Source organism: Ranitomeya variabilis, chromosome 2 (assembly GCF_051348905.1).
Source record: "Ranitomeya variabilis isolate aRanVar5 chromosome 2, aRanVar5.hap1, whole genome shotgun sequence".
NCBI lineage: Eukaryota > Metazoa > Chordata > Amphibia > Anura > Dendrobatidae > Ranitomeya > Ranitomeya variabilis.
The window spans coordinates 1,017,458,621-1,017,486,508 of record NC_135233.1 but is presented as its reverse complement, the minus strand read 5'-3'; the positions used below and the strand labels follow the sequence as shown (position 1 = coordinate 1,017,486,508).

Here is a 27,888-nt window from a genome sequence, read left to right as displayed (position 1 = left end):
TGAAAAGAGCAAGCATTTTAATTGCCCATTATAGCTACAGATGCGGATGGCTATGGTTAAAACAATGTATGACAGGATACAAGAGGTTGTTGTGAGGTTACTCTTTCTTGCCAAAGATCATTTTCTATAAATCCGGTGCATCAGGAAAAAAAAAAAAAAGGTCTTTTCAAACCCTCATAGTGAAGAGTAGAAAACCGACGAATGACGTTAGGGTTCCAGTTCCTCTTACAACAGAATTCTTCACCCCGTCCCGAGCCCACGAACATGAACACATAACTTAGCAATAAACACACTTGATACAAGTGATCTATATGCAGAAGCTCTGGCAAGTTAACCCAACAGAACCATAGCTGCCATAAAACTGCAGCCATTTTCCAGCCAGGAAAAAAGCCGGCTCAACTAACAGTCAAATCGCAAGTCTATCGCTTCATCTAAACTTTTGTCATCGTGGGAAGTGGCAGCTAAAAACGTCGCTACGGGAGAACCCGCAACATTAATGACACTGGCACTTGTGCTGGCATTGCGCATGGCAATGCTGGTCACATTAATGCCCAAAGTAAGCCGGGTCTGTTCTAAAGCCTTCTCGGGCACAGCAAACGCCTCCAGCTTTTTCTCCCCATTTGCCATGTAAGAGTTTTGGCAACCACGGCAAATACAGTCCAGACAAGCTTTCCGATTGGAGTAGCAAGGACATCGCTGGCCTCGGCATGTAAGAACACTTGGATTTTGAGTAGCTCGTCCGCATTTGCAGCCTTTTTTTTCTGGAGGCTTTTTATAAACAGTTTTTGTTGGGCTCCCAGGAACCACATTATTGCTGGGGAGTTTGTCCTTCATCTTGTCCTTAGTTTTCAGCAATGGTGGCTTGGATTTCGGATGTGTTTTCTTATGCATGTGCTCCGGATTCTTCTTCAAGGTTTTATTGGATAGAAGAATAGTCTTGCTGATTTTGGATGAGCTACCGCCATTGGGGACTGTAACAATAGGCTGCAAGAAGTTTCTATTTTCCCGCGTTAGTAGAAAAGGAGTCTGGGCTGGCCCGAGGATAATGCTGGAGATGGGAAGTGGCAGAACTTTCTCGCTGTCGCTCTCGGAACGTGACCGCTTGCGGTTTGTTTTCACCATTTTTAGGGTCGCTGCTGTACAGGAGACACCAAGAGGGGGCACGTGGCTGTCAGACAACAGAACAGTGTGTGTAAGGGGCTGCGGGCAAATATCCAAAAAAGCTCCATTTGACATGGAGGTGTCCAGCGTGTGATGTAGGTCACAGTCTGTGACGTCTGAACTGGAAACAGTTTCTAGACTCTGGAGAACTTCCTCGACACTAAGCAGCAGAGGGTCGCTGCTTTTCAGGTCGTCACTATAGCCACAAATATCGAGTCCAGCTGCACATAATTCACTAGTGGACACCGGGTCACAGACAGTCTCCAAGCTCTCCGACAAATCCTCCGATTTAATATCAACAGCGGTGCAACAAAGATCAATGGTGCCGGGGCTCTCGGGGGACGAGATATTTATAGTTTCAGATGACAGCCCGTTGCAGTTGGGCAAACCATTCGCAACTGTGCATTCACTATGGAAATCGGGTGTATGCTGGGGAATGGGGCAGATGTTAGCCTCGGGTTCAGTAGCCAGTTCTGAATTAGAAGGTAAGGAGAAATGAGAAGGACACAGCGGTGAGGGGGGCTCAGACGTTTTTCCATGTTCCTCCTCGGGTGTAGATTCTTCAGGAAGAAATGCCAAAATGTCACCCGAGCAATCTAGAGAATTTAATAGGTCCTGCGCCAGCGGTGTGTGGGTGATGTACTCACAAAGCTTTTTGTAGCAGCTCACCAAGATGCCCAGTTGCCTGTTCTCCTCAAACTGGTCATAGTCCTTACACCAGCTGCAGGAGGGCTTCATCATCATCTTCTTGCCTTTGCACTGCTTGCAGACGTAATGTTGACAAGTTGAATTGATTGGAGATATGGGGTCTTCAAGCAAATTTCCTGATAAGAAAAAAAAAAAAGAAAAAGGTTTGGTCCAGTGACTTCTCTAGACACAAATACTGGTAGTATATGCTAAGCACGGTATATTAGATCACATACTGACTGGTGTGAGATGTACGACACTGTCTGTATAAGCCACTACATGATGGCTGTGAGGCTCCGCACTGTCCTTAAAGAAAGATCCACCCTCCATACCACATATAGGTGTGCAGGCCTTAGAAGGTACACGGCCTCCTCTCCATGCACTTCCATAGAGCTAGGTCTCATCCTCTAGTCAGTCCCATCACAAGACGGGGCAGTCTAGCTCCATACAAGTGTATGGAGAGCAAGGCCATGCCCACTGGCCGGGAGTATGTATAGCTCATATATACCCTACCCTCTGGCCCCAGGGCTGAAATTGGCGAATGTCCGCAGCGGACAGTGTGTGCACTCGGGAGGGGGGATTCATAAGTCTGCAGTTACACAAGGTGACTGCAGACTTAGCAATTTGGACTTGACAAACCCTTTAAGTGCTCTAGTCGTGATAAAGCACTTAACCTTGGGAGTCAAAGGCTCCTTGTTTCTACACCCAGCACCATCCTCTTCAGCTGTCCGGCTGACATCACTGATGGACCATCAAGCTAAAGAGGTTTGTGTGGAGCAGGGAAACAACCTCAGGAGGAAGAGGTTGGAAACGCCTAATTTACATGAATATAAATGCTTGTAACAGATAGAAATATAGATCCATTGATGCCTTTATATAAGGATTATTGGGGTGGGAGTCCCTTTAATGCTTCTGTAAGTGAACAGGACACAATAAGGTACATATAGCCCCATGACAGATGGTGGACACTGCACCCAGGCCGCACAGCCGCACAATACAGGTGGGCTTTTTTGTGCTCCAAACTTCTTTTGTGTGGTGCCTGCCTTTGTGTCAGCTAAGCGCGGTTATACAAGTGCTCCAGTGACTCCACCATATCTGCTGGCTCAGTGCACACACGCATGGCTGCACAGACATTGTGGTGTCTGAATCCCATGCTACATGAGGTCAGCGGCTCCCACGCCGTACAGAGACATGAATTCTGCCGCACTGCCGGCCGTCTCCAATAATAACGCTAGGACTACATGCCGAAAAAAAGCGTATCAGACATTTATCCAGGAAACGTCTAAACTTGTGCAAAGATGTAAAAACCAGAGCGCTGCTGAAGTTAGGGCACAATTAAGGAATCCTATTAATGGTGTGCATCCTACCAGCTGCCATGAGGCTCTGCAGCAGCCGAATGAGTGAGGCTGTAAGCTCAAAGTCATGAAGCGGTGTGGGCATCTACAGCAGAGGCAAGAAACTACAACTCCCAGCATGCCTCCGCAGCAAAAGCCTCTCCAAGCCTGCAGGGGGATGCAGTTTCATGCTACACATGGAGTCTACACTTATCACCTAGAAATAAAGAGGCCGCACACGAGGACCACAATCTGGGCAAACACTGATGCCTGCTCTAAACGATCTGTGTTGCCTTTCATTCCCAGCACATACATGTGGAGCAATGTAAAAGTACAACATCTAACATGGAGAAAACCTCCTGCATCTCGTCACAGTCCTCGTGTACCCCTACATTAAGACATCCAAAAAGCTGAATAGTCTATACGAGTGTTTTCTCCCTGCTGTCAGCACTGAGTAAGGCTACGTTCACATTTGCGTTGTGCGCCGCAGCGTCGGCGCCGCAGCGCACAACGCAAACAAAAACGCAGCAAAACGCATGCACAACGCTGCGTTTTGCGCCGCATGCGTCGTTTTTTTCATTGAATTTGGACGCAGCAAAAATGCAACTTGCTGCGTCCTCTGCGCCCCGACGCGGGCGCCGCAGCGATGCAAAACGCAAGTGCGCCGCATGTCCATGCGCCCCCATGTTTATGCGGCGCCCGACGCTGCGGCGCCCGACGCTGCGGCGCCGGCCGCAAATGTGAACGTAGCCTAATACTCCCCCAGCACATAGCAACGATTCAGATGTCAAACACAGGGTGGCGCTGCACAGCACCAATCATGTAATAAGGGACAGCTTACAAGAGGAGGCGCTGCACAGCACCAATCACGTAATAAGGGACAGCTTACAAGAGGAGACGCTGCACAGCACCAATCATGTAATAAGGGACGGCTTACAAGAGGAGGCGCTGTACAGCACCAATCACGTAATAAGGGACAGCTTACAAGAGGAGGCACTGCACAGCACCAATCATGTAATAAGGGACGGCTTACAAGAAGAGGCGCTGCACAGCACCAATCACGTAATTAGGGATGGCTTACAAGAGGAGGCGCTGCACAGCACCAATCATGTAATAAGGGACGGCTTACAAGGAAGCGCTGCACAGCACCAATCATGTAATAAGGGACAGCTTACAAGAAAAAAGGGAAGAGGCCGACAGTCACCAATGTAAGCAGAGCTGCACCTCCAGCACAGACAACACAGCATAACACAGCATTACACAGGAAGACAAGGGAAGTGTGAACACAGCCGTATGCCAATTCTTAGCTGTGCAATAAACGCAGCATCTTACAGTTCCAGCAAAGTGGATGAGAGATGTAGAAACCTCATGCCCACTGTTATTTTTTAAGCTCATCTACAATGCATATGTGATATCTGCAACATGTCAATATCTCTTGCAGGTACACTGAGGTTTATGTGCACATTTTCATCATAAGCAGAAAATCCACAGCTAAACGTGGGTTTGAATGTATTTTGCTATGGAAAAGAAAAACGTAGTGCAAAAGTGCACACATGGTTGTATTACTAACCAAGTAGTAAGTAAAAAAAAAATATATATATATATATATATAAATTTAAAAAGAAAAAAAAAAAAAAGCAACTATACATGTGAAAAACTGACAAAAAAACATAACAAAACTGTCAAACACAGTGAAAACAAAAAGGAAAACAAGTAAAATAAAAGCTGCAGAAAATCTGCAATATGAAAGTCCAATATTCATCGTGTGAACGTAGCCTATGTGTCTACACTGCGCGAGGCTGGTTCTTCAGAAGGGCATGAAACGATCTGTAACAGGTCGCTCCAGTGTGTGAGCTCCCACTGCTCTCGGCAGCACATATCCCACTGCTCTCGGCAGCACATATCCTACATACACAGATGCCCTACCGAGAACAATGATCTTTTGTGCAGCCAAAAAAATCATTTCACCCGATAAGCGAGCATTTCACTTGTTCGTTGGGTGATCAGCAGACCGGTTTACAGGGTAAGATTATTGGGAAATGAACGTTGCTTGGAACACTCAGTCCTGATAATCGTGCACTATAAATGCTCCTTCAGACTAAGGCTATGTGCACACGTAGGAAAAGTGGTGCAGAATTTTCTGCACAAAATCCACATCTCCTGGCAGAATCCGCAGCCGCAGATTTGCTGCAGTTTTTATGCAGATTTTGTGCAGTTTTTATGCAGAATTGATGCGGATTTTGTGCGGTTTTTGCCACTGCGGATTTTTAACATGGAGGGGTGCAGAAACGCTGCCGATCCGCACAAAAGTAGTGACATGCACTTTGAAATCCGCAGCAATTCCGCACCATCTGCACAGCCTTTTTTTATCCCATTGAATAACATTATACTGTACATCACTGTGCGGATCTGCAGCGTTTCTGCGCGGAAAAATCCACTGCGGATCCGTAGCAAATCCGCATCGTGTGCACATAGCCTAAAGGGGCCAAAGTGACATTAGTCCAAAGCATCACACTGTAGTGGTCCTCTCACCAATTCATCATATCCACAGCAGGAAAAGTTGGATACATTGTGATATAGGAGCAAATCATGAAAGTGAAACTGAAAGTGTGCTCAGTGGGACTTTTGACAGAGGACATTGCCAAGACCAGTTCTTCATACAACGGTCATGAAGGGGTTGTGCAGGCTTAGGGCTAAAGTCTGCAGTCAATCTATGTGACAGCAGACTTGTGAATCCCCAGTGTGCACGGTGCGCGCTGTCACAATTCTCTGGGGCTGGGCAGCAGGAGGGCACGTGAGCACAAGTATTGGGATTAGAGCACGTGCGGCCGGTCACCTGTTGACTAGACGTGCGCTGCCTCACTTAATACAAATGGATGGGAGTTAGTCGGAGTGTGGCTGGAAGTATGCAAATCACCTACTTGCTCACCCGCTCCCAGCAATCAAGAATCGTGACGTCTGACGTGCATTATAGTAAATGTGATGTGCAGCATTCGGCCATACCCGTTGTTATAAGCGCTGTCTGCCTTTCAGAAGAGTGAAAAATGTGCAATGTTTTTTTGCTTCCTACTTATCACTTTTCTAAAACTAATGTAGCTTACAGAAAGGTAGCATGGACGTGCAGCAAATCTACTGTCATGCATGGCAGAAAAGAACACTTAAAGAAGTTGTCCACTAGCGAAAAACTTCTTATACTCTACGCTTGACACCGATAAAAAAAAATCGTATGCGCCCCTGCCATGATGGCACCATTTCCTGCGGTGTCGGCACTCCATCTCCCGGGACTCTCGTGCTGCTGTTGTGACACCGGCGCCCAATCACTGCCAACGTCACCATCCCTGCTCAACTCAACAGGAGGTGGGAAGAGGCAGTCTGACCAGCAGCAGCCCGAACTACCTCTTCATGTTCAATTTGTCCAAAGGCGAAGACCGTGGCGTCAGCGGTGATTGGGCACCAGGGTCCCATGTCACAACACCGCACAGGAGCGAGAACCGACACCATGGGAATGGCGCCAGCACGGGAAGTATAGGTTTTATTACTTTATCGGAGACAAACATTTTGATCAAGAAGGGGTCATCCTATAAAAAAAAATTAATAAAAAATTTGCAGCATTGATCCCAGAAACCTAATGAAGGGGGCTGATAAACCGACCAGTTCACCATACGTATAACACCCCAACCATGTATCGCCGTGACGTACATACGTACATGCCTGCAAGACTGACAAGTTCAGGCTAAGAGATTGGCAGCCAGTGCGTACTACTCGCACCACAACACACGGATGTGTGATGTTCACATGTAACACATAGGGCCAGGTATTCAGAGATGTGTCATGGCGACCAAAAACAATTGTGCGGCTTGCTGCTATTTTAGGGGCACCACGTGCAACCTACAGAAAGCAAGTTGAGTCACTTGACCAGTGACAAAATCTTAAAGACTGAAAAACATCCAAGACTCTGTTCTGCAGTAGATTACGCTGCTACTATAGAGGAACTCAGTCCACGTGCAGTGACCCAATAACTGTCACATAATCATCCACAGGGCACTGGCAGTCACCTGTGGGAAACGCTCATTCATTGGATCATGTATGGCAGTATATATGCTGTATGTGGACGGTAGACGTCAGCTTGTGTATATAGGGCAGTACCCCCTCGTTAATAGTCGGACCATTAGGACTCTTGCAGACTTAGGGTACTGTCACACATTGAAATTTCAATCGCTACGACGTTACGATTCGTGACGTTCTAGCGATATCGTTATGATATCGCTGTGTCTGACACGCTACTGCGATCAGACACCCTGCTGAGAATCGTACGTCGTAGCAGATCGTTTGGAACTTTCTTTCGTCGCTTGATCACCCGCTGACATCGCTGGATCGTTGTGTGTGACAGCGATCCAGCGATGTCTTCGCTTGTAACCAGGGTAAACATCGGGTAACTAAGCGCAGGGCCGCGCTTAGTAACCCGATGTTTAACCTGGTTACAAGCGTAAACGTAAAAAAACAAACCGTACATGCTCACCCGTCGGTGTCCTTCAGGTCCCTTGCCGTCTGCTTCCTGCTCTGAGTGCCGGCCGGAAAGTGAGAGCAGATCACAGCGGTGCTGCGCTCTGCTCTCACTGTACGGCTGCACTCAGAGCAGGAAGCAGACGGCAAGGGACCTGAATGACACCGACGGGTGAGTATGTACTGTTTGTTTTTTTACGTTTACGCTGGTAACCAGGGTAAACATCGGGTTACTAAGCGCGGCCCTGCGCTTAGTTACCCGATGTTTACCCTGGTTACCCGGGGACTTCGGCATCGCTCCAGCGCCGTGATTGCAACGTTTGACCGCAGTCTACGACGCTGGAGCGATGATTATACGACGCTGCGACGTCACGAATCGTGCCGTCGCAGCGATGAAAATTTCAATGTGTGACGGTACCCTTACAGAGAAAATCAGTCCAAGCACGAACCACAAAGCACAGACTGTCCACAGGCCATTATCTGCGGAGAGAAGATCTGGAGCCTGCAGTCAGTGCATTGAGGTTCCTGCTTAGAAGGAGTTTCCTGGACTTCTGCATGTGAGCTGTGGACACAATGACTAGAAATGTAGAAGTAATGAAGAGTGCGGGGCTGGGAGGCAGCAGACACCTTCCTAGGCCACATGTGGCAGCACCCACACGCCCCGCGGCAGCACCCACACGCCCCGCGGCAGCACCCACACGCCCCGCAGCAGCACCCACACGCCCCGCAGCAGCACCCACACGCCCCGCAGCAGCACCCACACGCCCCGCAGCAGCACCCACACGCCCCGCAGCAGCACCCACACGCCCCGCAGCAGCACCCACACGCCCCGCAGCAGCACCCACACGCCCCGCAGCAGCACCCACACGCCCCGCAGCAGCACCCACACGCCCCGCAGCAGCACCCACACGCCCCGCAGCAGCACCCACACGCCCCGCAGCAGCACCCACACGCCCCGCAGCAGCACCCACACGCCCCGCAGCAGCACCCACACGCCCCGCAGCAGCACCCACACGCCCCGCAGCAGCACCCACACACCCCGCAGCAGCACCCACACACCCCGCAGCAGCACCCACACACCCGATCACCGCAGTGCTGGGAGACAGCAGACACCTTCCAGGCCACATGTGGCAGCTCACACCCTGCTGCAGCCCTCACAACCCCCGCAGCGCTGAGAGGCAGCAGACACCATCCTGGCCACATGTGGCAGCTCACACCCTGCAGAAGCGCTCACCCCCCCCCCGCAGCGCTGAGAGGCAGCAGACACCATCCTGGCCACATGTGGCAGCTCACACCCAGCAGCAGCGCTGAGAGGCAGCAGACACCATCCTGGCCACATGTGGCAGATCATACCCCGCAGCGCTGGGAGGCAGCAGACACCATCCTGTCCACATGTGGCAGATCATACCCCGCAGCGCTGAGAGGCAGCAGACACCATCCTGTCCACATGTGGCAGCTCACACCCCGCAGCGCTGAGAGGCAGCAGACACCATCCTGGCCACATGTGGCAGCTCACACCCAGCAGCAGCGCTGAGAGGCAGCAGACACCATCCTGTCCACATGTGGCAGATCATACCCCGCAGCGCTGGGAGGCAGCAGACACCATCCTGGCCACATGTGGCAGCTCACACCCAGCAGCAGCGCTGAGAGGCAGCAGACACCATCCTGTCCACATGTGGCAGATCATACCCCGCAGCGCTGGGAGGCAGCAGACACCATCCTGTCCACATGTGGCAGATCATACCCCGCAGCGCTGAGAGGCAGCAGACACCATCCTGTCCACATGTGGCAGCTCACACCCCGCAGCGCTGGGAGGCAGCAAATACTATCCTGTCCACATGTGGCAGCTCACACCCCGCAGCTATGGGAGGCAGCAGACACCATCCTGTCCACATGTGGCAGCTCACCCCCAGCAGCAGCGCTCACATCCCCCGCAGCAGCACTCAAAGCCCCCGCAGTGCTGAGAGGCAGCAGACACCATCCTGGCTACATGTGGCAGCCCTCACATCACACACACCCCCCGCAGCGGCAGCCCTCACATCACACACACACCCCCCCCCCCCCCCCCCCCCGCAGCGGCAGCCCTCACATCACACACACCCCGCAGCAGCCCTCACACCACACACACCCCGCAGCGGCCCTCACATCACACACACCCCGCAGCGGCCCTCACACACCCCGCAGCAGCCCTCACACACCCCGCAGCTGCCCTCACATCACACACACCCCGCAGCGGCCCTCACATCACACACACCCCGCAGCGGCCCTCACACCACACACACCCCGCAGCAGCCCTCACACCACACACACCCCGCAGCGGCAGCCCTCACACCACACACACCCCGCAGCGGCAGCCCTCACACCACACACACCCCGCAGCGGCAGCCCTCACACCACACACACCCCGCAGCGGCAGCCCTCACACCACACACACCCCGCAGCGGCAGCCCTCACACCACACACACCCCGCAGCGGCAGCCCTCACACCACACACACCCCGCAGCGGCAGCCCTCACACCACACACACCCCGCAGCGGCCCTCACACAACACACACCCCGCAGCGGCCCTCACACACCCCGCAGCGGCCCTCACACCACACACACCCCGCAGCGGCCCTCACACACCCCGCAGCGGCCCTCACACCACACACACCCCGCAGCAGCCCTCACACAACACACACCCCGCAGCGGCCCTCACACCACACACACCCCGCAGCGGCCCTCACACACCCCGCAGCGGCCCTCACATCACACACACCCCGCAGCAGCCCTCACACCCCCGCTCACCGCAGACACAGCAGGCCAGGGCCTGCCTGAAGAAGGGCAGCATCCTGCAGATCTCGGCGGCAGAGGCCTGGGGGTCCCCGGGGTCGTAGTTCAGCACCAGCCGGCTCGCTGAGATGAACAGAGAGGTGGCATTCGCCGGGTTCATGGCAGCCTCCTCCCAGGTGCGGGCTCCACATGCAGAGAATCAGATGCGCGGCTCTCGGGCTCTCTCCATGGATCGGCGGCCTGGACACAGCGGGCTCCCTGCACATGTCCCCGCTCCTCACCCCCAGGTCATGGCCTCTGGGGGGCGCTGTCTAGTGCAGCCACGCCGGGGTCCTCATCCTCACATCCCGTCCTCCTCCATCCGCAGCGCAGTGTAGGCCGCAGCGAGGCCCCGGGCTGCTAATCCTCGGCCTAGGCCTCCTCCGCGGCCACAGCCAAGAAACGGCTCCGTGCTGCGGCCGGGCGCTCAGTGATGGGCCTGCAGTACAGGCGCCAGGCCGCAGGTGTCCAGAGGATGGCGCTGTGTCCCGGCGGTGTCCGAGCGCTGCCGGTATTATGTTTGTAGGGGGAAGGAAGGGGGAGGGGCAGCTGGTGAAGTCGCGAACGCGCTTGGTCTTCGTTCAATCTCCGGTCCGGCCGCGCTCCCAGTGGCGGGAAAGACGATCAGGTGACCCGCGCGCGCACTCGGTGCTCGTCACCGGGAGGAAACGAAAAAAAAAAAAAAAAGGCGTGGTCGCAGCTATAGGCAGCGAAGGAGTGCGCAATGGAGACGCGCAGGCGCAGTAGTGATAAAGAGGCGGGGCAGGATGATGAACCTATTGCGCAGGGCGGGCGGCCCGACGAGGTTGCGCGTGCGTACTGACAAGCTTCTGCCGCAATGGGGTTATAGTGAATGCTGTAGGATTACATAACATTATAGTGTACCAGGTTGTGGGCTGTTGCACAAAGCGATGTCACGTGGTTAAGACGTCAACAAGCCCAGAAGTCATCACTTATCAGAGTCGTCAAGCAGAATGCTGCATAGCAACCAATCGGAACGCTGCTGTCAAATTGTTTTCTTTGTGGCAATTTAAGAAATGAAAGCCCAGCCCTGATTGGTTGTTGTAAGCATCACAGACGGTTTTACTGTTGAACATAACCCAGTGCGCACGGCCACAGTGGTGGTCAACCACAAACCAATATCAAATATGAGAATGACGTGACGTGGCGGGGTGGCTCAAAGAATTGATCAATTGTTTGCTAAATGTCTCATTTTTGAAACTCAGTTAGAAATCAATATGTGTACTTTATGTTTTGCGTTCTGACCACAAGCAGCGCTGGCTTCTCCCCTTTTTTACTTTGATGTTGAGTGTTTGTATGAGGTAAAGTATAACATACTCTACCCGATGGAGGGGTCAACCCAACTTCAAAAAGTGCTGTATGAATGAAGAGGGATCCAGAGAACTTTCACCCTTGTCTTCACTCTGTGGCAGCGCCCGCCCGGGAATCACTGCTCCTTTTCCTGTCTGTATTGAATATGTTTCTTCCCACCCACGTGTCAGACAGCGGTCGGAACAGCAGCCATTCATTCTTACAAGTACCGAGTTGTTCCAGGGCACCACCCAGGAAGGTGAGCATATACAATCCTTTGCTCAGTGTGTCTTACATTGAAGGTAACAAACCTGTAGTACCTTTTCTGTCTTTTACAAAAAATAAAATAAAAAAAAACACCTTCACCACCCCCCCCCCCCCCCCCCCTCCTCCCTCCACATTGAGCACCACTCATGTAGAAACCATCCGCTCTGCTTTTCTGCATTTCACAAACACAAGGCCTTTGGTACCAAACATTTCACAGTAAGAGTAATAATAATATAATAATAATAATTTTATTTATATAGCGCCAACATATTCCGCAGCGCTTTACAACTTATAGAGGGGACTTGTACAGACAATAGCCATTACAGCATAACAGAAATCACAGTTCAAAATAGATACCAGGAGGAATGAGGGCCCTGCTCGCAAGCTTACAATCTATGAGGAAAAGGGGAGACACGAGAGGTGGATGGTAACAATTGCTTTAGTTATTTGGACCAGCCATAGTGTAAGGCTCGGGTGTTCATGTAAAGCTGCATGAACCAGTTAACAGCCTAAGTATGTAGCAGTACAGGCACAGAGGGCTATTAACTGCATAAGGTGTATGAGAACATGATGCGAGGAACCTGATTATGTGTTTTGTTTTTTTTTTCTATTTTTAATAGGCCACACAGGGATAGTTAGGTTAATGCGTTGAGGCGGTAGGCCAGTCTGAACAAATGAGTTTTTAGGGCACGCTTAAAACTGTGGGGATTGGGGATTAATCGTATTAACCTAGGTAGTGCATTCCAAAGAATCGGCACAGCACGTGTAAAGTCTTGGAGACGGGAGTGGGAGGTTCTGATTATTGAGGATGCTAACCTGAGGTCATGAGCGGAGGGCACGGGTAGGGTGGTAGACTGAGACCAGAGAGGAGATGTAGGGTGGTGCTGAGCCATGGCGTGCTTTGTGGATGAGGGTAGTAGTTTTGTACTGGATTCTGGAGTGGATGGGCAGCCAGTGTAATGACTGGCACAATGTAGAGGCATCGGTGTAACGGTTGGTGAGGAATGTAATCCTGGCAGCAGCATTCAGGACAGATTGGAGCGGGGAGAGTTTGGTAAGAGGGAGGCCGATGAGTAGAGAGTTACAATAGTCCAGACGGGAATGAATAAGAGAAACAGTAAGAGTTTTTGCAGAGTCAAAAGTAAGAAAAGGGCGAATTCTAGAAATGTTTTTGAGATGCAAATAAGAAGAGCGAGCCAGTGATCGGATGTGGGGGGTGAATGAAAGCTCGGAATCAAGGATAACCCCAAGGCAGCGGGCATGTTGCTTTGGAGTAATGGTGGAACCACACACGGAGATGGCAATGTCAGGCAAAGGTAGGTTAGTAGAGGGAGAGAACACGAGGAGTTCAGTTTTTGACAGGTTCAGTTTCAGATAGAGGGAGGACATGATGTTAGAGACAGCGGTAAGACAATCACTGGTGTTTTCTAAGAAGGTCGGAGTGAAAGCAGAAGAGGTGTATAATTGGGTGTCGTCAGCATAGAGATGGTACTGGAAACCAAATCTACTGATTGTATACTGCCCCTATTGGACAAACAAAGAAGAGGAGGGGGCCTAGGACTGATCCTTGAGGAACCCCAACAGTAAGGGGAAGGTGAGAGGAGGAGGAACCAGCAAAACATACAGTGAAGGATCGGTCAGAGAGATAGGAGGAGAACCAAGAGAGAACGGTGTCCTTGATGCCGATGGAGCGGAGCATAGTGAGGAGGAGCTGATGATCCACAGTGTCGAATGCTGCGGAAAGATCCAATAGAATTAGCATGGAGTAGTGACCATTAGATTTAGCTGTTAGTAGGTCATTAGAGACTTTAGTGAGGGCAGTTTCAGTAGAGTGTAAAGAGCGGAAGCCAGATTGAAGAGGGTCGAGGAGAGTTATCTGAGAGATAGCGGGTAAGACGGGAGTGGACCAGGCGTTCCAGGAGTTTAGAGATGAAGGGAAGATTAGAGACAGGTCTATAATTAGCGGCACAGTTTTGGTCGAGGGAGGGTTTTTTAAGTAATGGATGTATGATGGCATGCTTAAATGAGGAGGGAAAAATACCGGAAGTGAGGGAAAGGTTGAATATTTTTGTTATGTGAGAGGTGATAGCCGGGGAATGGGACTGGAGGAGATGTGATGGAATGGGGTCACTGGTGCAAGTGGTCGGGCGAGAAGATGCAAGGAGCCTGCTTACTTCTTCTTCAGTAACTGGTTCAAAGTCAGAGAGTGAACTAGATGCAGTGGGGGAGGGAGGACAGTGCCTGGTATGAAGAGATTGGGAGATGATTTGCTGGCGAATGTGGTCAATTTTTTCTTTGAAGTAATTGGCCAGATCTTCAGCGCGGAGATCTGTGGTTGGGGCCTGCTCTCTTGGGTTGAGTAGGGACTGGAAAGTGTCGAAGAGACGTTTAGGGTTATTGGACAGTGAGGTGATGAGGGTGTTGAAATAGGTTTGTTTGGAGAGGTGAAGGGCAGAGTTGTATGTTTTTAGCATGAACTTATAATGGATGAAATCTTCGGGTAGATTAGATTTTCTCTACAGACGTTCGGCGCACCTGGAGCATCGCTGCAGGAAGCGTGTTTGCAGCATGTGCCACGGTTGTCGCCGTCTGTGTAGAGTTGCTCTATGTATAGGAGGAGCAGCTTCATCCAGGGCACTTTGCAGGGTTTCATTGTAATGGTTCAGAGCAGAATCAGGACATGAGATGGAGGAGATTGGGGCCAATGAGGACTGCAAGTTCTTCATAAGTTTCTGGGTGTTAATGGCCTGTATGTTTCTATAAGTGTGGAAAGTGGGGGTGACCTGAGCGGGATGGCAGTTCTTGATAGAGAATGAAAGAAGGTTGTGGTCAGAGAGCGGGAGAGGGGTGTTTGTGAAATCATCCACTGAGCAAAGCCGGGAGAAGACCAAGTCAAGGGAGTTTCCATCTTCATGCGTTGGAGAGTTAGTATGCTGCGAGAGGCCGAAAGAGGAGGTTAGAGATAAAAGGTGAGAAGCAGACGGGGAAAGGGGAGAAGCAATGGGGATGTTGAAATCACCCATGATAAGGGTGGGAGTGTCACAGGAGAGAAAGTGTGGAAGCCACGTGGCAAAGTGATCCAGGAACTGATGAGAGGGGCCAGGAGGATGATACACCACCGCCACTCGCATGGAGAAGGGGACGTAGAGTCTGACAGCATGGACCTCAAAGGAAGGGAATACAAGTGAGGGTACTTGGGGAATAACTTGGAAGGTACATTTGGGTGAAAGGAGCAGCCCAACGCCTCCACCTGCTCTGTTGTCTGATCTTGGGGTATGAGAAAAGTGTAGTCCACCATAGGAGAGAGCAGCAGCAGCGGTTGTGTCTGACTGCTGGATCCAGGTTTCAGTAAGAGCCAGGAGATTAAGAGCCTTAGAAAGGAAGTAATCATGGGTGAAGGAGAGTTTATTACACACAGAGCGAGAATTCCAAAGAGCACAATTGAAAGAGACAGAAGGCATGCATGGAATATTGATAAGGTTAGAGGGGTTTCTGGGTGTAGCAGTTGGGAGTTTTGACTGGCTATAACATGGGGGGCCGGGGTTTGGAGAGATGTCTCCAGCGACTAGGAGAAGGAGGATAGAAACAGTGAGCAGATGGTTAAGTGATTTGTGAGAGCGTCTTTTGTGTTGGATGGTGGGACTGAATGGATCTGCGCTGTTAAGCAATGTGAACAGAGCATGAGTGCTATACATAGGAGAGGAGAGGACAGAGGGGCCGATATGGATGGAGTTTAAAAAGTTTATGCAAGGGCGGTGAGTGAATGCAGCAGCCAGGATATAGATTATACAGATACATATGGTGTGTATTTGTTCTGTTTCAAGTGAATAGGGAGTAGGTTTAGATTGTCTTACCTGTCTCCTGCCCTGTCTAACTGCCATGTTATAACTGCGTCATACTTAGAAAAAAAATATACTTTGAAAAAAAAGTACACGAATAATAGTGCACGGATGCCACCCCTGCATGAATGCATCCCCAAGTTATGTCCACATAAGAGTAATCAAACCACGGTATAGATAGATGTCCACTGATCTAATGTCTAGTCCTTTTGTCTCCTCTTCTTATTCGTAATACACAGTAGTGGATTCTTTGAAGCAATTCAACCCATAAAGGACTGCGTCTCACAGACTCCCTTGGACAGTTGATATTGCTATGTTATTTGATATCTGTGCATCATTTATGAAGGAAATCTGAGTTACTGTCAATTTGTTTTCGGCGGCTGCTGAACTTATCCTCTGCAGCAGAGGTAAAGTGTTTGGTGGCCTTTTTCTGAAGCAGACTTCAGAAGAGTCAGCGTCATAATAATTGATGGTTTCATGACTGCAACTGAGGATACCTTCAAGGTTCTAGCAATTTTCCATTCCTTACAGTAATGATGGACTGTTATTTCTCTATTATAGGATTGGTTCTTGCCATATTCTCTGTCTTAGTACAGTTATAAAATAGAACAGAGCGCTGTGTAGAAGCAACACAGCCTCTGCAATATGCACCTGATGATTGGAAACACATTCTAGATGCTGGTGACTCCACAAGTGGAATTCTTTACCGAAAAAATAGCTTTGGAAGTCACTCGTACACTGGTGGTATTATACCAGTTACTGGAACTGTCAATACAACCTGTAAAGACCATTTTCCATTAATTAATAGCCTTCAAAGTTTCCAAGCTCGATTGGATGGAGTATGTACAGAGGTACCCTCCCCTAGAAGCATTAATTGTAGAAAAATATATTTCTATAAACATGAGCCTCATGTAGCCTATTGAGGAGGGTTCCTTTTGCTCTCCTCAAAGCCCGGCAATCGCAGTTTCACGCCTTCCGTATTCTACCAGCACTACAGCTGCTGGAACTTCCATTTTCTCACTTCCCAGCATGCATTGCACCTGTGTCTCGCCTGCTCTGAACTGAAAGCCCTCCCCGTTGCACCTATTCGCAGTTTGGTAGACAGGAGAGCAAGAACAGGTGTTTTTTATCGTTATATCATCCATTAGAGGAGTCAAAGCTTATTTTTTTGGTAGCTAGAATAGTATAAATCTGCTGAATATTACTCAGTAGAAGAAAATAAAAACTTATTGAATCTCTTTAACGCAAATGAGATCCATTATAATTTCTGACTTGTTGGAGATGTGAACAGTGGCTAACCAGTTCTGAAACAATGGGCTTACAGATCTTGGTGAAACTTGACACTGGAAAAGGAGCTGTCCAGCGTCTCAGGTGCAAGTAATGCCGGAGGGGAAGACGTTAGTCAAAATGAAATGGAGGATTGGATTTCGCAAACTTTCCCCCTGTACTATCTAAGCATAGTACAAAGGATTGTCTGAAACCAGGCATATCCCTCTGCTTTATAGGATAAGGATCCAAGATATTAAAACACATCGCAGCTGCACAGACAAACGTGCCACCACAGCAAACTGGTGGAAAGAGCAAAGGTGCGGCCTCTATGGTTCCACTTGGACTCCTATTGTGCAGAGGGGCTGCACAAGGACCTGATTGTGACAGCCGTGACATTATTAGGGCAGTTTACCCCTATGTGTAAGGCAGCTATAATCTAGCGAGCATGACGGGAATCCGTGGGCACAGAGTCAGAGCCCACCAAACCGCCTCATACCCGGTGAAAGCCCCAATGTGGCCTCATTGATGCAGAACAAAACACGTATGATGTCGTGCTGGGTCTATTAGAAGAAGCACTGTGGATTCTGGCAGGTAGGAGGCAAGTCACAAAGTTCTGGCCATGCAAAACCCATATGGCTGCATACCAGGGTCCTGCAAATGTTTTTGATCATCTCTACAATATATGATGTGCAAAAAAGGGTAAACCCAAACCATAATATCCATGTAGGACAAACTTTGGTTCCAATCAACATATGGCAGTATATCTATATAAACTCCATTTGGACAAGACAGCTATAATAAAAAAAAATCATTTACGTTTACAAATGGACAAAAGCAATTAAAAAGGTGAATCTAACTAAAAAAAAACAAAACAAACAAAAAACCCGAGGCATCAGACACCTGGTTATAAAATAATCAAAATACAGCACCCCTAAAAGAGCATACATACATAATGTTCCAAATTATTATGCAAATGATATTTTTCTCGGATTTTCCTAAATGGTTGGTGCAAATGACAGTCAGTCTAATAAAAGTCATCACCCGATAGAGTATACATCGAATTTTATTGAAGAAACCTCCCAATGATAACAGTATAATCTCCAAGATGAATAAAACCTTAAAATGCACTGTTCCAAATTATTAGGCACAGTAGAATTTCTAAAACATTTGATATGTTTTGAAGAACTGAAAATGCTCATTTGTGGAATTTGCAGCATTAGGAGGTCACATTCACTGAACATAAAAAAGCTATTTAGCTCCAAAACATCCCAACAGGCCAAGTTACATGTTAACATGGGACCCCTTCTTTGTTGTCACCTTCACAATTCTTGCATCCATTGAACTTGTGAGTTTTTGGAGAGTTTCTGCTTGTATTTCTTTGCATGAAGTCAGAATAGTCTCCCAGAGCTGCTGTTTTGATGTGGACTGCCTCCCACCCTCATAGATCTTTTGCTTGATGATACTCCAAAGGTTCTCTATAGGGTTGAGGTCAAGGGAAGATGGTGGCCACACCATGAGTTTATCTCCTTTTATGCCCATAGCAGCCAATGACTCAGAGGTATTCTTTGCAGCATGAGATGTGCATTGTCAGCATGAAGATGATTTTGCTCCTGAAGGCACGTTTCTGCTTTTTATACCATGGAAGAAAGTTGTCAGTCAGAAACTCTGTATAATTTGCAGAGGTCATTTTCACACCTTCAGGAACCTTAAAGGGCCCTACCAGCTGTTTCCCCATGATTCCGGCCCAAAACATGACTCCTTGACCTCCTTGCTGACGTCACAGCCTTGTTGGGACATGGTGGCCATCCATCAACCATCCACTACTCCATCCATCTGGACCATCCAGGATTGCTCAACACATCAGTAAACAAGACTGTTTGGAAATTAGTCTTCATGTACGTCTGGGCCCACTGCAACCATTTCTGCTTGTGAACACGGTTTAGGGGTGGCCGAATAGTAGGTTTATGCACCACAGCAAGCCTTTGAAGGATCCTACACCTTGAGGTTCGAGGGACTCCAGAGGCACCAGCAGCTTCAAATAACTGTTTGCTGCTTTGTAATGGTATTTTGGCAGCTGCTCTCTTAATCCAATGAATTTGTCTGGCAGAAACCTTCCTCATTATGCCTTTATCTGTATGAACTCTGTGCTCTGTTTCAGTCAAAGATCTCTTCACAGTATGATGATCACTCTTAAGTTTTCGTGAAATATCTAATGATTTCATACCTTGTCCAAGGCATTGCATTATTTAATGCTTTTCGGCAGCAGAGAGAACCTTTTTATTTCCCATATTGCTTGAAACCTGTGGCCTGCTTAAGGGTATGTTTCCACGTTACGGATGGGCGGCGGTATCGCCGCAGCGGCGAAGCCGCTCGGCGCTAAGCCCCGCCCCCTTAATGGGACGCGATGGTGCCGGATGTGTACAGTACACATCCGGGATCATCGCACCCCTCGCCATAGGGCCCTGTGATATGCCTCGCGGGGATGCTGCGTCCCCGCAAGGTGTACGGACATGCTGCGATCTGAAAAGACGCGCAGCATGTCCAGAGTCGCAGGGCCGCCGCGTGCAGGTTTACACGCATAGTGGAGACGGGATTTCATTATATCCCCTCCACTATGCTGGAACATCTGGACGCTGCTTGTTTGACGCTGCAGCGTCAAACAAGCAGCGTTTACTTACCGTGGAAACATACCCTAATAATGTGGAACATCATTTTTAAGTAGTTTTCCTTTAATTAGAATCACCTGGAAAACTAATATGTGGTTAAGATTGATTTCAGTGATCCATTAAGCCCTGAGACACAATACCATCCATGAGTTTATTTGAAAAACAAAACAATTAAATCTTTATGACACTTAAATCCAATTTGCATAATAATTTAGAATATGGGGTACACTTCTACTCCAAGATCCCTCTGGGAGGCTTGTAGAATGAATAATACATAGTAGTAAATACATTAAGAAAGTAATAAGATAAATCATTCAGAATGCTACAAAATGGCAACCAGTAGGCAAGAGTAGTACGGCATTCTTAATACAAAAAGTGAAACTCCTATATTATATAGTCGTTACAAACAGAGTGATCTATTTCAAGTGTTTAATTCTGTTAATATTGATGAATATTGCTTACAGCTAATGAAATCCCAAAAATCATTATCTCAGTAAATTAAAATAAGTAAAAAAAAAACCTACAAAGGCTTCCTAAGCATTTAAAAAGGTTCCTTAGTCTGTTTCAGTAGGCTTCACAATCATGGGGAAGACTGCTGACTTGACAGATGTCTAGAAGGCAGTCAATGACACACTCCACAAGGAGGGTAAGCCTCAATAGGTCATTACTGAAGAAGCTTCACAGAGTGCTGTATCTAAGCATATTAATGGAAAGTTGAGTGGAAGGAAAAAGTGCGGTAGAAAAAGGTGCAAGAGCAACCGGGGTAACCGCAGCCTTGAAAGTACTATTAAGAAAAGTTGGGGGAGATTCACAAGGAGTGGACTGCTGCTGGAATCATTGCTTAAAGAGCCACCACACACAGACGTATCCAGGACATGGACTACAAGTGTCACATTCCTTGTGTCAAGCCATTCGTGACCAACAGACAATGCCAGAAGTGTCTTTCCTGGGCCAAGGCGAAAAGGAACTGGACTTGCTCAATGGTCCAAGGTGTTTTCAGATGAAAGTAAATTTTGCATTTCATTTGGAAGTCAAGGTCCCAGAGTCTGGAGGAAGAGTGGAGAGGCCACAATCCAAGCTGCTTGAGGTCTAGTGTGAAGTTTCCACAATCAGTGATGGTTTGGGGAGCCATGTCATCTGCTGGTGTAGGTCCACTGTGTTTTATCAAGACCAAAGTCAGCGCAGCCGTCTACCAGGAAATTTAGAGCACTTCATGCTTCCCTCTGTCGACAAGCTTTTTGGAGATGGAAATTTCATTCTCCAGCAGGACTTGGCACCTGTCCACCAATACCAATACCTGGTTTATAAACAACAGTATCACTGTACTTGATTGGCCAGCAAACTCGCCTGACCTTCACCCCACAGAGAATCTATGGAATATTGTCAAGAGGAAGATGAGAGACACCAGACCCAACAATGCAAACGAGCTGAAGGCTGCTATCAAAGCAACCTGGGCTTCCATAACACCTCAGCAGTGCCACAGGCTGATCGCCTCCATGCCACGCCGCATTCATGAAGTAATTGATGCAAAAGGAGCCCCGGCCAAGTATTAATAATAATAATAATAATAATTTTTATTTATATAGCGCCAACATATTCCGCAGCGCTTTACAACTTATAGAGGGGACTTGTACAGACAATAGACATTACAGGTATTGAGTGCATTTACTGAACACACATTTCAGTAGGCTAACAATTCAGTTTTTAAAATAATTTTTTCAAGCTGGTGTTATAAAGTATTCTAATTTACTGAGATAATGAGTTTTGGGTTTTCATTAGCAGTAAGCCATAATCATCAACATTAACTGAAATAAACACTTGAAATAGATCACTGTTTGTAATGACTATAAATAAATATACAGTGAAGGAAATATAATTTATACAATGTGATTTTCTGGATTTTATTTTTGATATTCTATCTCTCAATGTTAAAATTAACCTACCCTCAAAATTATAGACTGCTCATGTCTTTGTCAGTGGGAAAACTTACAAAATCAGCAAAGGATCAAATACTTATTTCCATCACTGTTTAAGTTTCACTTTTTGTATTGAAGACCTGAAATAAATCAACTTTTTGATAATATTCTAATTTAGTGAGAAGCACCTGTATTTGTTGGTAGAAATTATAAGCTGATCGTGTTAGGAGGTGAATAGTGATTGCCATTGTTGATGAATGATTAGCGGTAACAGCAGATGTAATGGAATAACGTGCGCTGTATTTATGTCTAGGGTATTGTTCTAATTTATTTGGAAAACCTCCGAACGGCAGACGGCCATTACCGATACTTTTGTCTGTTTACAAACGCACAGCACTTTTCTTTATTTGTGTGTGGGAGGTAAAAAACCTGTTTATTGAAGTAGACATGACTGCCGCATAACACAATATATTCCTGCATGATACTTAAATTGCCATGTGCTGCAAAAAACATATACATATACATACACACACACATTAAAAAGGTAATCGTCAATTTATATAGACCCTCTTCTCCCCCCTCATAGCAAATCTGACCATGGATTCTTTATGCTTAGACGAGACTATCAGGTATAGTTACATTTACATTGTATAGTCGCATTGGGTGGTTGAGGGTCACTAACTTTTTTGTTATAGCAAAGATTGGTCCTTTGGAGGTACTTTAGGGACAGTTTTCTTTATAGTTTTTAATAGTCATGTTTAGAAAAGTCGCCTATTTTTTCTTAATGTGAACCACAGCTGATTGATGCTGCCTGAATAAAAACACGTCATAAAAAAAAAAACAGTTAAAAATAACCTGGGACCATGTAGTTATTTTTACAAGAAGTCAGTACCCGGCTGCTTCTGTCCACTCCTTCAGTGACAGCTCTCCCCAATATGTAAGGAGAGACCTGTCACTCAAGGGGAGCTGGGAGGGGAAAAGCCACCTTGGACTAATCACCCAAGCATTTCATAGTAAAAGAAGATGCCAGATTCCGATTCATATACATCACTATAACCGTTTAACCGGTCACTCTTTCCACCAGAGAAACCAGTGAGCCCGGCGTAAGGCAGAGTTCAATAAAGGTGTCCAAGACGCTTCACATAAACAGATAAAACACAACTTTACTGCATCAACGATCTGTAGCGCAGAATCCACATCATCCTTCTTTGTCACACTTCCAATGTTGGTGTATTCTTCCAATTATGTTGACATTTGTTCTGCTGACACCAGTATTTCCACAAGCAATCAGAACCAACAATATTGTTCTTTAACCCCTTCATGACCTTGGGATTTTCCATTTTTTCCGTGTTAGTTTTTCGCTCCCCTCCTCCCCAGAGCCATACATTTTTTATTTTTCCATCAATATCTCCATGTGAGGGCTTATTTTTTGCAAAACGAGTTGTACTTTTGAACAACATCATTGGTTTTACCATGTCGTGTACTAGAAAACGGGAAAAAAAATTCCAAGTGCAGTGAAATTGCAAAAAAAGTGCAATCCCACACTTGTTTTTTGTTTGACTTTTTTTGCTAGGTTCACTAAATGCTAAAACTGACCTGCCATTATGATTCTCCAGGGCATTACGAGTTCATAGACACCAAACATGTCAAGGTTCTCTTTTATCTAAGTGGTGAAAAAAAAATTCCAAACTTTGCTAAAAAAATATAAATAAAGTGTGCCCTTTTCCGATACCCGTAGCGTCTCCATTTTTCAGGATCTCGGGTCTGATGAGGGCTTATTTTTTGCATTCCAAGCTGACGTTTTTATTGATACCACTTATGTGCAGATATGTTCTTTTGATGCAATGTCGCGGCGACCAAAAAAATAGTAATTCTGGCGTTTTGAATTTTTTTTCTCTCACTACGCTGTTTAGCGATCAGGTTAATGCTTTTTTTTTTATTGATCGGGTGATTCTGAACGCGATGATACCAAATATGTGTAGGTTTGATTTTTTTTATTTTATTTTGAATGGGGCGATTTAAACTTTTATATATTTTTTTTCACTTTTTTTTTTTACTTTTGCCATGCTTCAATAGCCTCCATGGGAGGCTAGAAGCTGGCACAACTCGATCGGCACTGCTACACAGCAGCAATCATCAGATCGCTGCTATGTAGCTGAATTTCAGGCTTGCTATGAGCGCCAACCACAGGGTGGCGCTCACAGCTATCGGGGGATCAGTAACCATGGAGGTCTCAAGGACCTCTATGGTTACTATACAGATGCATCGCTGACCCCCGATCATGTGACGGGGTCGGCGATGCGCTCATTTCTGGCCCGATGGCCGGAAGCGATGGTTAAATGCCGCTGTCAGCATTTGACAGCGGCATTTAACTAGTTAATAGCGGCGGGTGAATCGCAATTTCACCTGCCGCTATTGCGGGCACATGTCAGCTGTTCAAAACAGCTGACATGTCCCGTCTTTGATGCGGGCTCACCGCCGGAGGCCGCATCAAAGTGGGGGATCTGACCTCGGACGTACTATCCCGTCCGAGGTCAGAAAGGGGTTAAGGAAAACTTGTGAGTAGTGTTGGCGATGATTGCTTGTGGACTAATAGCAACATTGCTGGATGAACACAGCGACACTGGAAGCGAGAGGGTCCGGATGACGTGGATTCTGCTCTAAAGATGGTTGATGTGAGAAAGTTTTCAACTCCGATTAATGGTTCTCATGGTTTGGGCAGTATGAATGAGCGGTCATATTCTTTTTACATAAATAGGCAGCCACGAGAACCACACATAGGCATTGATGGGAAGGCAAGTACATACGTACTATCATACACACATACAAGTGTATCTAGGTTTTCTGGCACCCGGGGTAAGAATTCAGTTTGGTGCCCCTACCTCCCCTAGCACATAAGCTATTTGCACACTCAGTCACGCACCGACGACCTGCTCACCATAATTCAATGTTCAGTGAAAAACAGAGGAGCTCATTGTCACGTAACAGCTGAGTATTATAAGCGCACATGAGTGAAGAGGCCATGTGATAACTCCTAGAACCTGCAAACAGAGCTGAATCCTGACTGAGTACATTTTAGGCTGTTCGGATTGGCTGCAGGGCTTCATGTTATAATTAAAGGGTGCGTTCAGGATTGTGATGAAAATCTGCAGTGACTATAGATGGCTGCAGGCTTCTGAATTCTCATAGTGAATGCACTGCTCACTTCGGGTTCTCCCTTGCACAAGCATGTGATTTGTATACTTCTGGCCACATTCCGACTAGAGGTGCCCGGCCTCGCTCAGTTCGTTTTCACTGAGTGAGGCCACACATGTCTAGTCAGCACGTGACCGCATGTATGCAAATCACCAACACGAGAGAATCCTGACAGCGTGCAGTGCGCACCGTAAGGGTATGTGTCCACGTTCAGGTTTGCTTCAGGCTTTGGTCAGGATTTTATGCAGGTAAAATCCTGACCAAAACTGCACCTGAGGTCACTGGCAGGTCACCTGCGGTGTTCCTGCGTGTTTTGCTCATTGTAGCAACATGCTGCGTTCTGAAAAAACGCAACGCATGTGCGTTTTTGCGGGAAAAACGCATGCGTTTTTTAATGCACAGTGGAGACGGGATTTCATTAAATCCCCTCCACTATGCTGTAACATCTGGACGCTGCGTTTTTGACGCTGCGGCTCAGCGCTGCGTCGAAAACGCAGCGTTTCCTGAACGTGGACACATACCCTAAAAATTCAAAACAATGACTGCAGACTTATCACAACCATGGACTGCACCTTTAATATTTCTAACAACTAAAAATGTTAGTATCACAAAAAACATTTACATCCAGGTACCTTATAGTTGACAGTCTCTGGAGTGGTTCTCTCCTTTTTCTTCACCTTGTCCAGACTCCATGAGTTCTCATGCACAGCAGTCTCTGCAGGCTTCCATCTTCTGCAGCACATAACACCCTTAAAAATAGCAGTGTCATCATGCTCCCAAAGAAAAATATCTGCCTACACTGAGCCACTGAATAAATAATTGCCCCTCACTATATTCCCTGCACAAAATATGACCCCACACTGTCCCTCTTATGGTACACGCTCTCCACACTGCCCCCTCCTTTCCATACAGGAAAGGTTCCTCACGTTTCCCTCTACCTCCTCATACATTTACTCTCTCACTTTCCATACTGCCTCTTCATACATCCCTCCGACTCCCCATACTGTGTCCGCACCCATCACATCACCCTCACTCCCTATACATTTTCCCTTTGCTCCTCATACGGAGACTGCACCCATCCCCCCATACATGCCCCATCTCATACCTTCCTCCTCACATTGTGTCTTCAGATTTCTCCTGCTCCTCATTTGGTGCATAATCTTGACTGTCAGTGGTAGGATTACCATTTTAGTTGCATAGGTTAAGAAGAAAACTTGTGCATAGTGTGATAACTCATTCTGCAGCCAGCAATAGACAATTAGGACTTTTAAAAAGTTCAGTTTGTTGCTAAAGTACCCCAGCTCCCTCTTGGAGTGAAGTTAGGTGCGCCATTTCTCTAAACGTTTGACTTTTTGTGGTAAAAAAAAGTTGCATAATAGATTTAAAAAAAAAAAAAAGTCAATTTTTGATTATTCACAAGATACATAAACTGCGTGCATCTTTTTGAAGAACTTCCCTAACATGGCAATGAATACCAGAAGACAAATGACAAGGAACTTAAAACCTCACAAAATAACACATTGGGCCCATAGAGTTTAGTGAATGTCAAATATTACGGAAACATACGGCAGAAATGGTTTTCATTTTGCTAAAAGTCTTATAAACTAAACAAAATGATATCCTTAAAAAACAAATAAATATAGGGAACAGATCACAAATAACATTCTGAATGAGGGAAGATACTGGAGGAAATGTACCAAATGAAAGCTTTGAGCTCTGTGAAAAAAACAAAGCGTAGTACAGTGCGCGGGGGGGATTTCTTGTGATTTACAGGTTTTTTTTAAAGTATCTTGAAGTGCTGTAAAATGCAAGAGAAATATTCGTCCTTTCCAGACTTATGAGCGCCAGCGAACAGACAGAAAAGGGCCTCCTTGGAGCACAAAAAAATGCAAAATTCCACATGCTTTGGAGGTAAAAATGGCCCCAATGATAGGACATAATAGTGTATAACATGTCAGGGGTTAGCATACAGCGGGCTCAGGAGCGGAGCCTGCTCCACAGTTCTATCGCTGTCTCACAAGCCCAGTAAGTGGCCTGTTCAGGGTCCACCAGGTGCTGATAGCTTCCACGGCAGCCAGGGGTCTGCTGAAGAGGCCCCCTCAGTCACTGCCATCTTGGTCCTCCTGCTAAGCCCGGACATTGGCCGAGCTTCAGAAGAAACACAAGTCCCTCAGGAGAACTACAAGATAGAATGTTAAAAAACAAATAAATATGGATTCCAGATCCCGTCCTCCAGCAAAGAAAGACATAACGGTATCGGCTCATCCGTAAAAGTCAGATCAGTCCAAACAGAAAATTATTTAACCCTTTTAATAAATGGAATTAGGGAGAAAAAAAAATAAGAAAACCCAAATTGCTGGAGCTTCGTCCAAACAACAGCGATAAAAGCAATCAGAGCATGCGAAATAGCACAATACTAACTACAGCTCACCAAGGAAAAAGGAGCCCTCACCCCACTCCGTCATCAGGAAAAGAGGCGCTGCAGCGCCCAGGAAATTATTACTTTTATTACAAATAACTATTTTTCCACCAAAACTAGGAAGTCATGTGACCCGGTAACTTACCGCACAACCGCCACAGTCACCACAACACATTATTATTTTTTCATTTGACACTTTTCATCCTACGTTACAGTTTTTGCTGATTTCTCAGTACATTACATGGTAAAATGGACGAGATCATTCATAACTACAAGAAGCCGTCACTGCGGCCAGCCACTCATACCCGCGCCTCTCCACACCTGCCGTGTGCGCCCCGGGCAGCTATTAAGCAGCATACTGTATTACCGGTGAACCAGGCGCGGGCTTTTATAATATCTTACAGGGTCACGTGACCGACACCCTGCTGCCTCCAGAATGGTACGTTCAGTAACGCAGCTCGTGATTGGTTTCCGACCCTCACCTGTCCTGTACGCACTCAGTTCTATGCT

General features: G+C 47.2%; 1 protein-coding gene across 1 annotated transcript; it reads right to left on the bottom strand.

Moving 5' to 3' along the window:
* Position 1: 1 nt before the first annotated feature.
* On the bottom strand, positions 2 to 11,043 carry MSL2 (MSL complex subunit 2). The gene is made up of 2 exons (XM_077291310.1): positions 10,473 to 11,043; positions 2 to 1,985 (listed from the first exon to the last, which is right to left on the bottom strand). Exons 1-2 carry the CDS (start codon positions 10,615 to 10,617, stop codon positions 400 to 402), a joined length of 1,731 nt encoding a protein of 576 aa, XP_077147425.1. The 5' UTR covers positions 10,618 to 11,043; the 3' UTR covers positions 2 to 399.
* Positions 11,044 to 27,888: the final 16,845 nt, after the last annotated feature.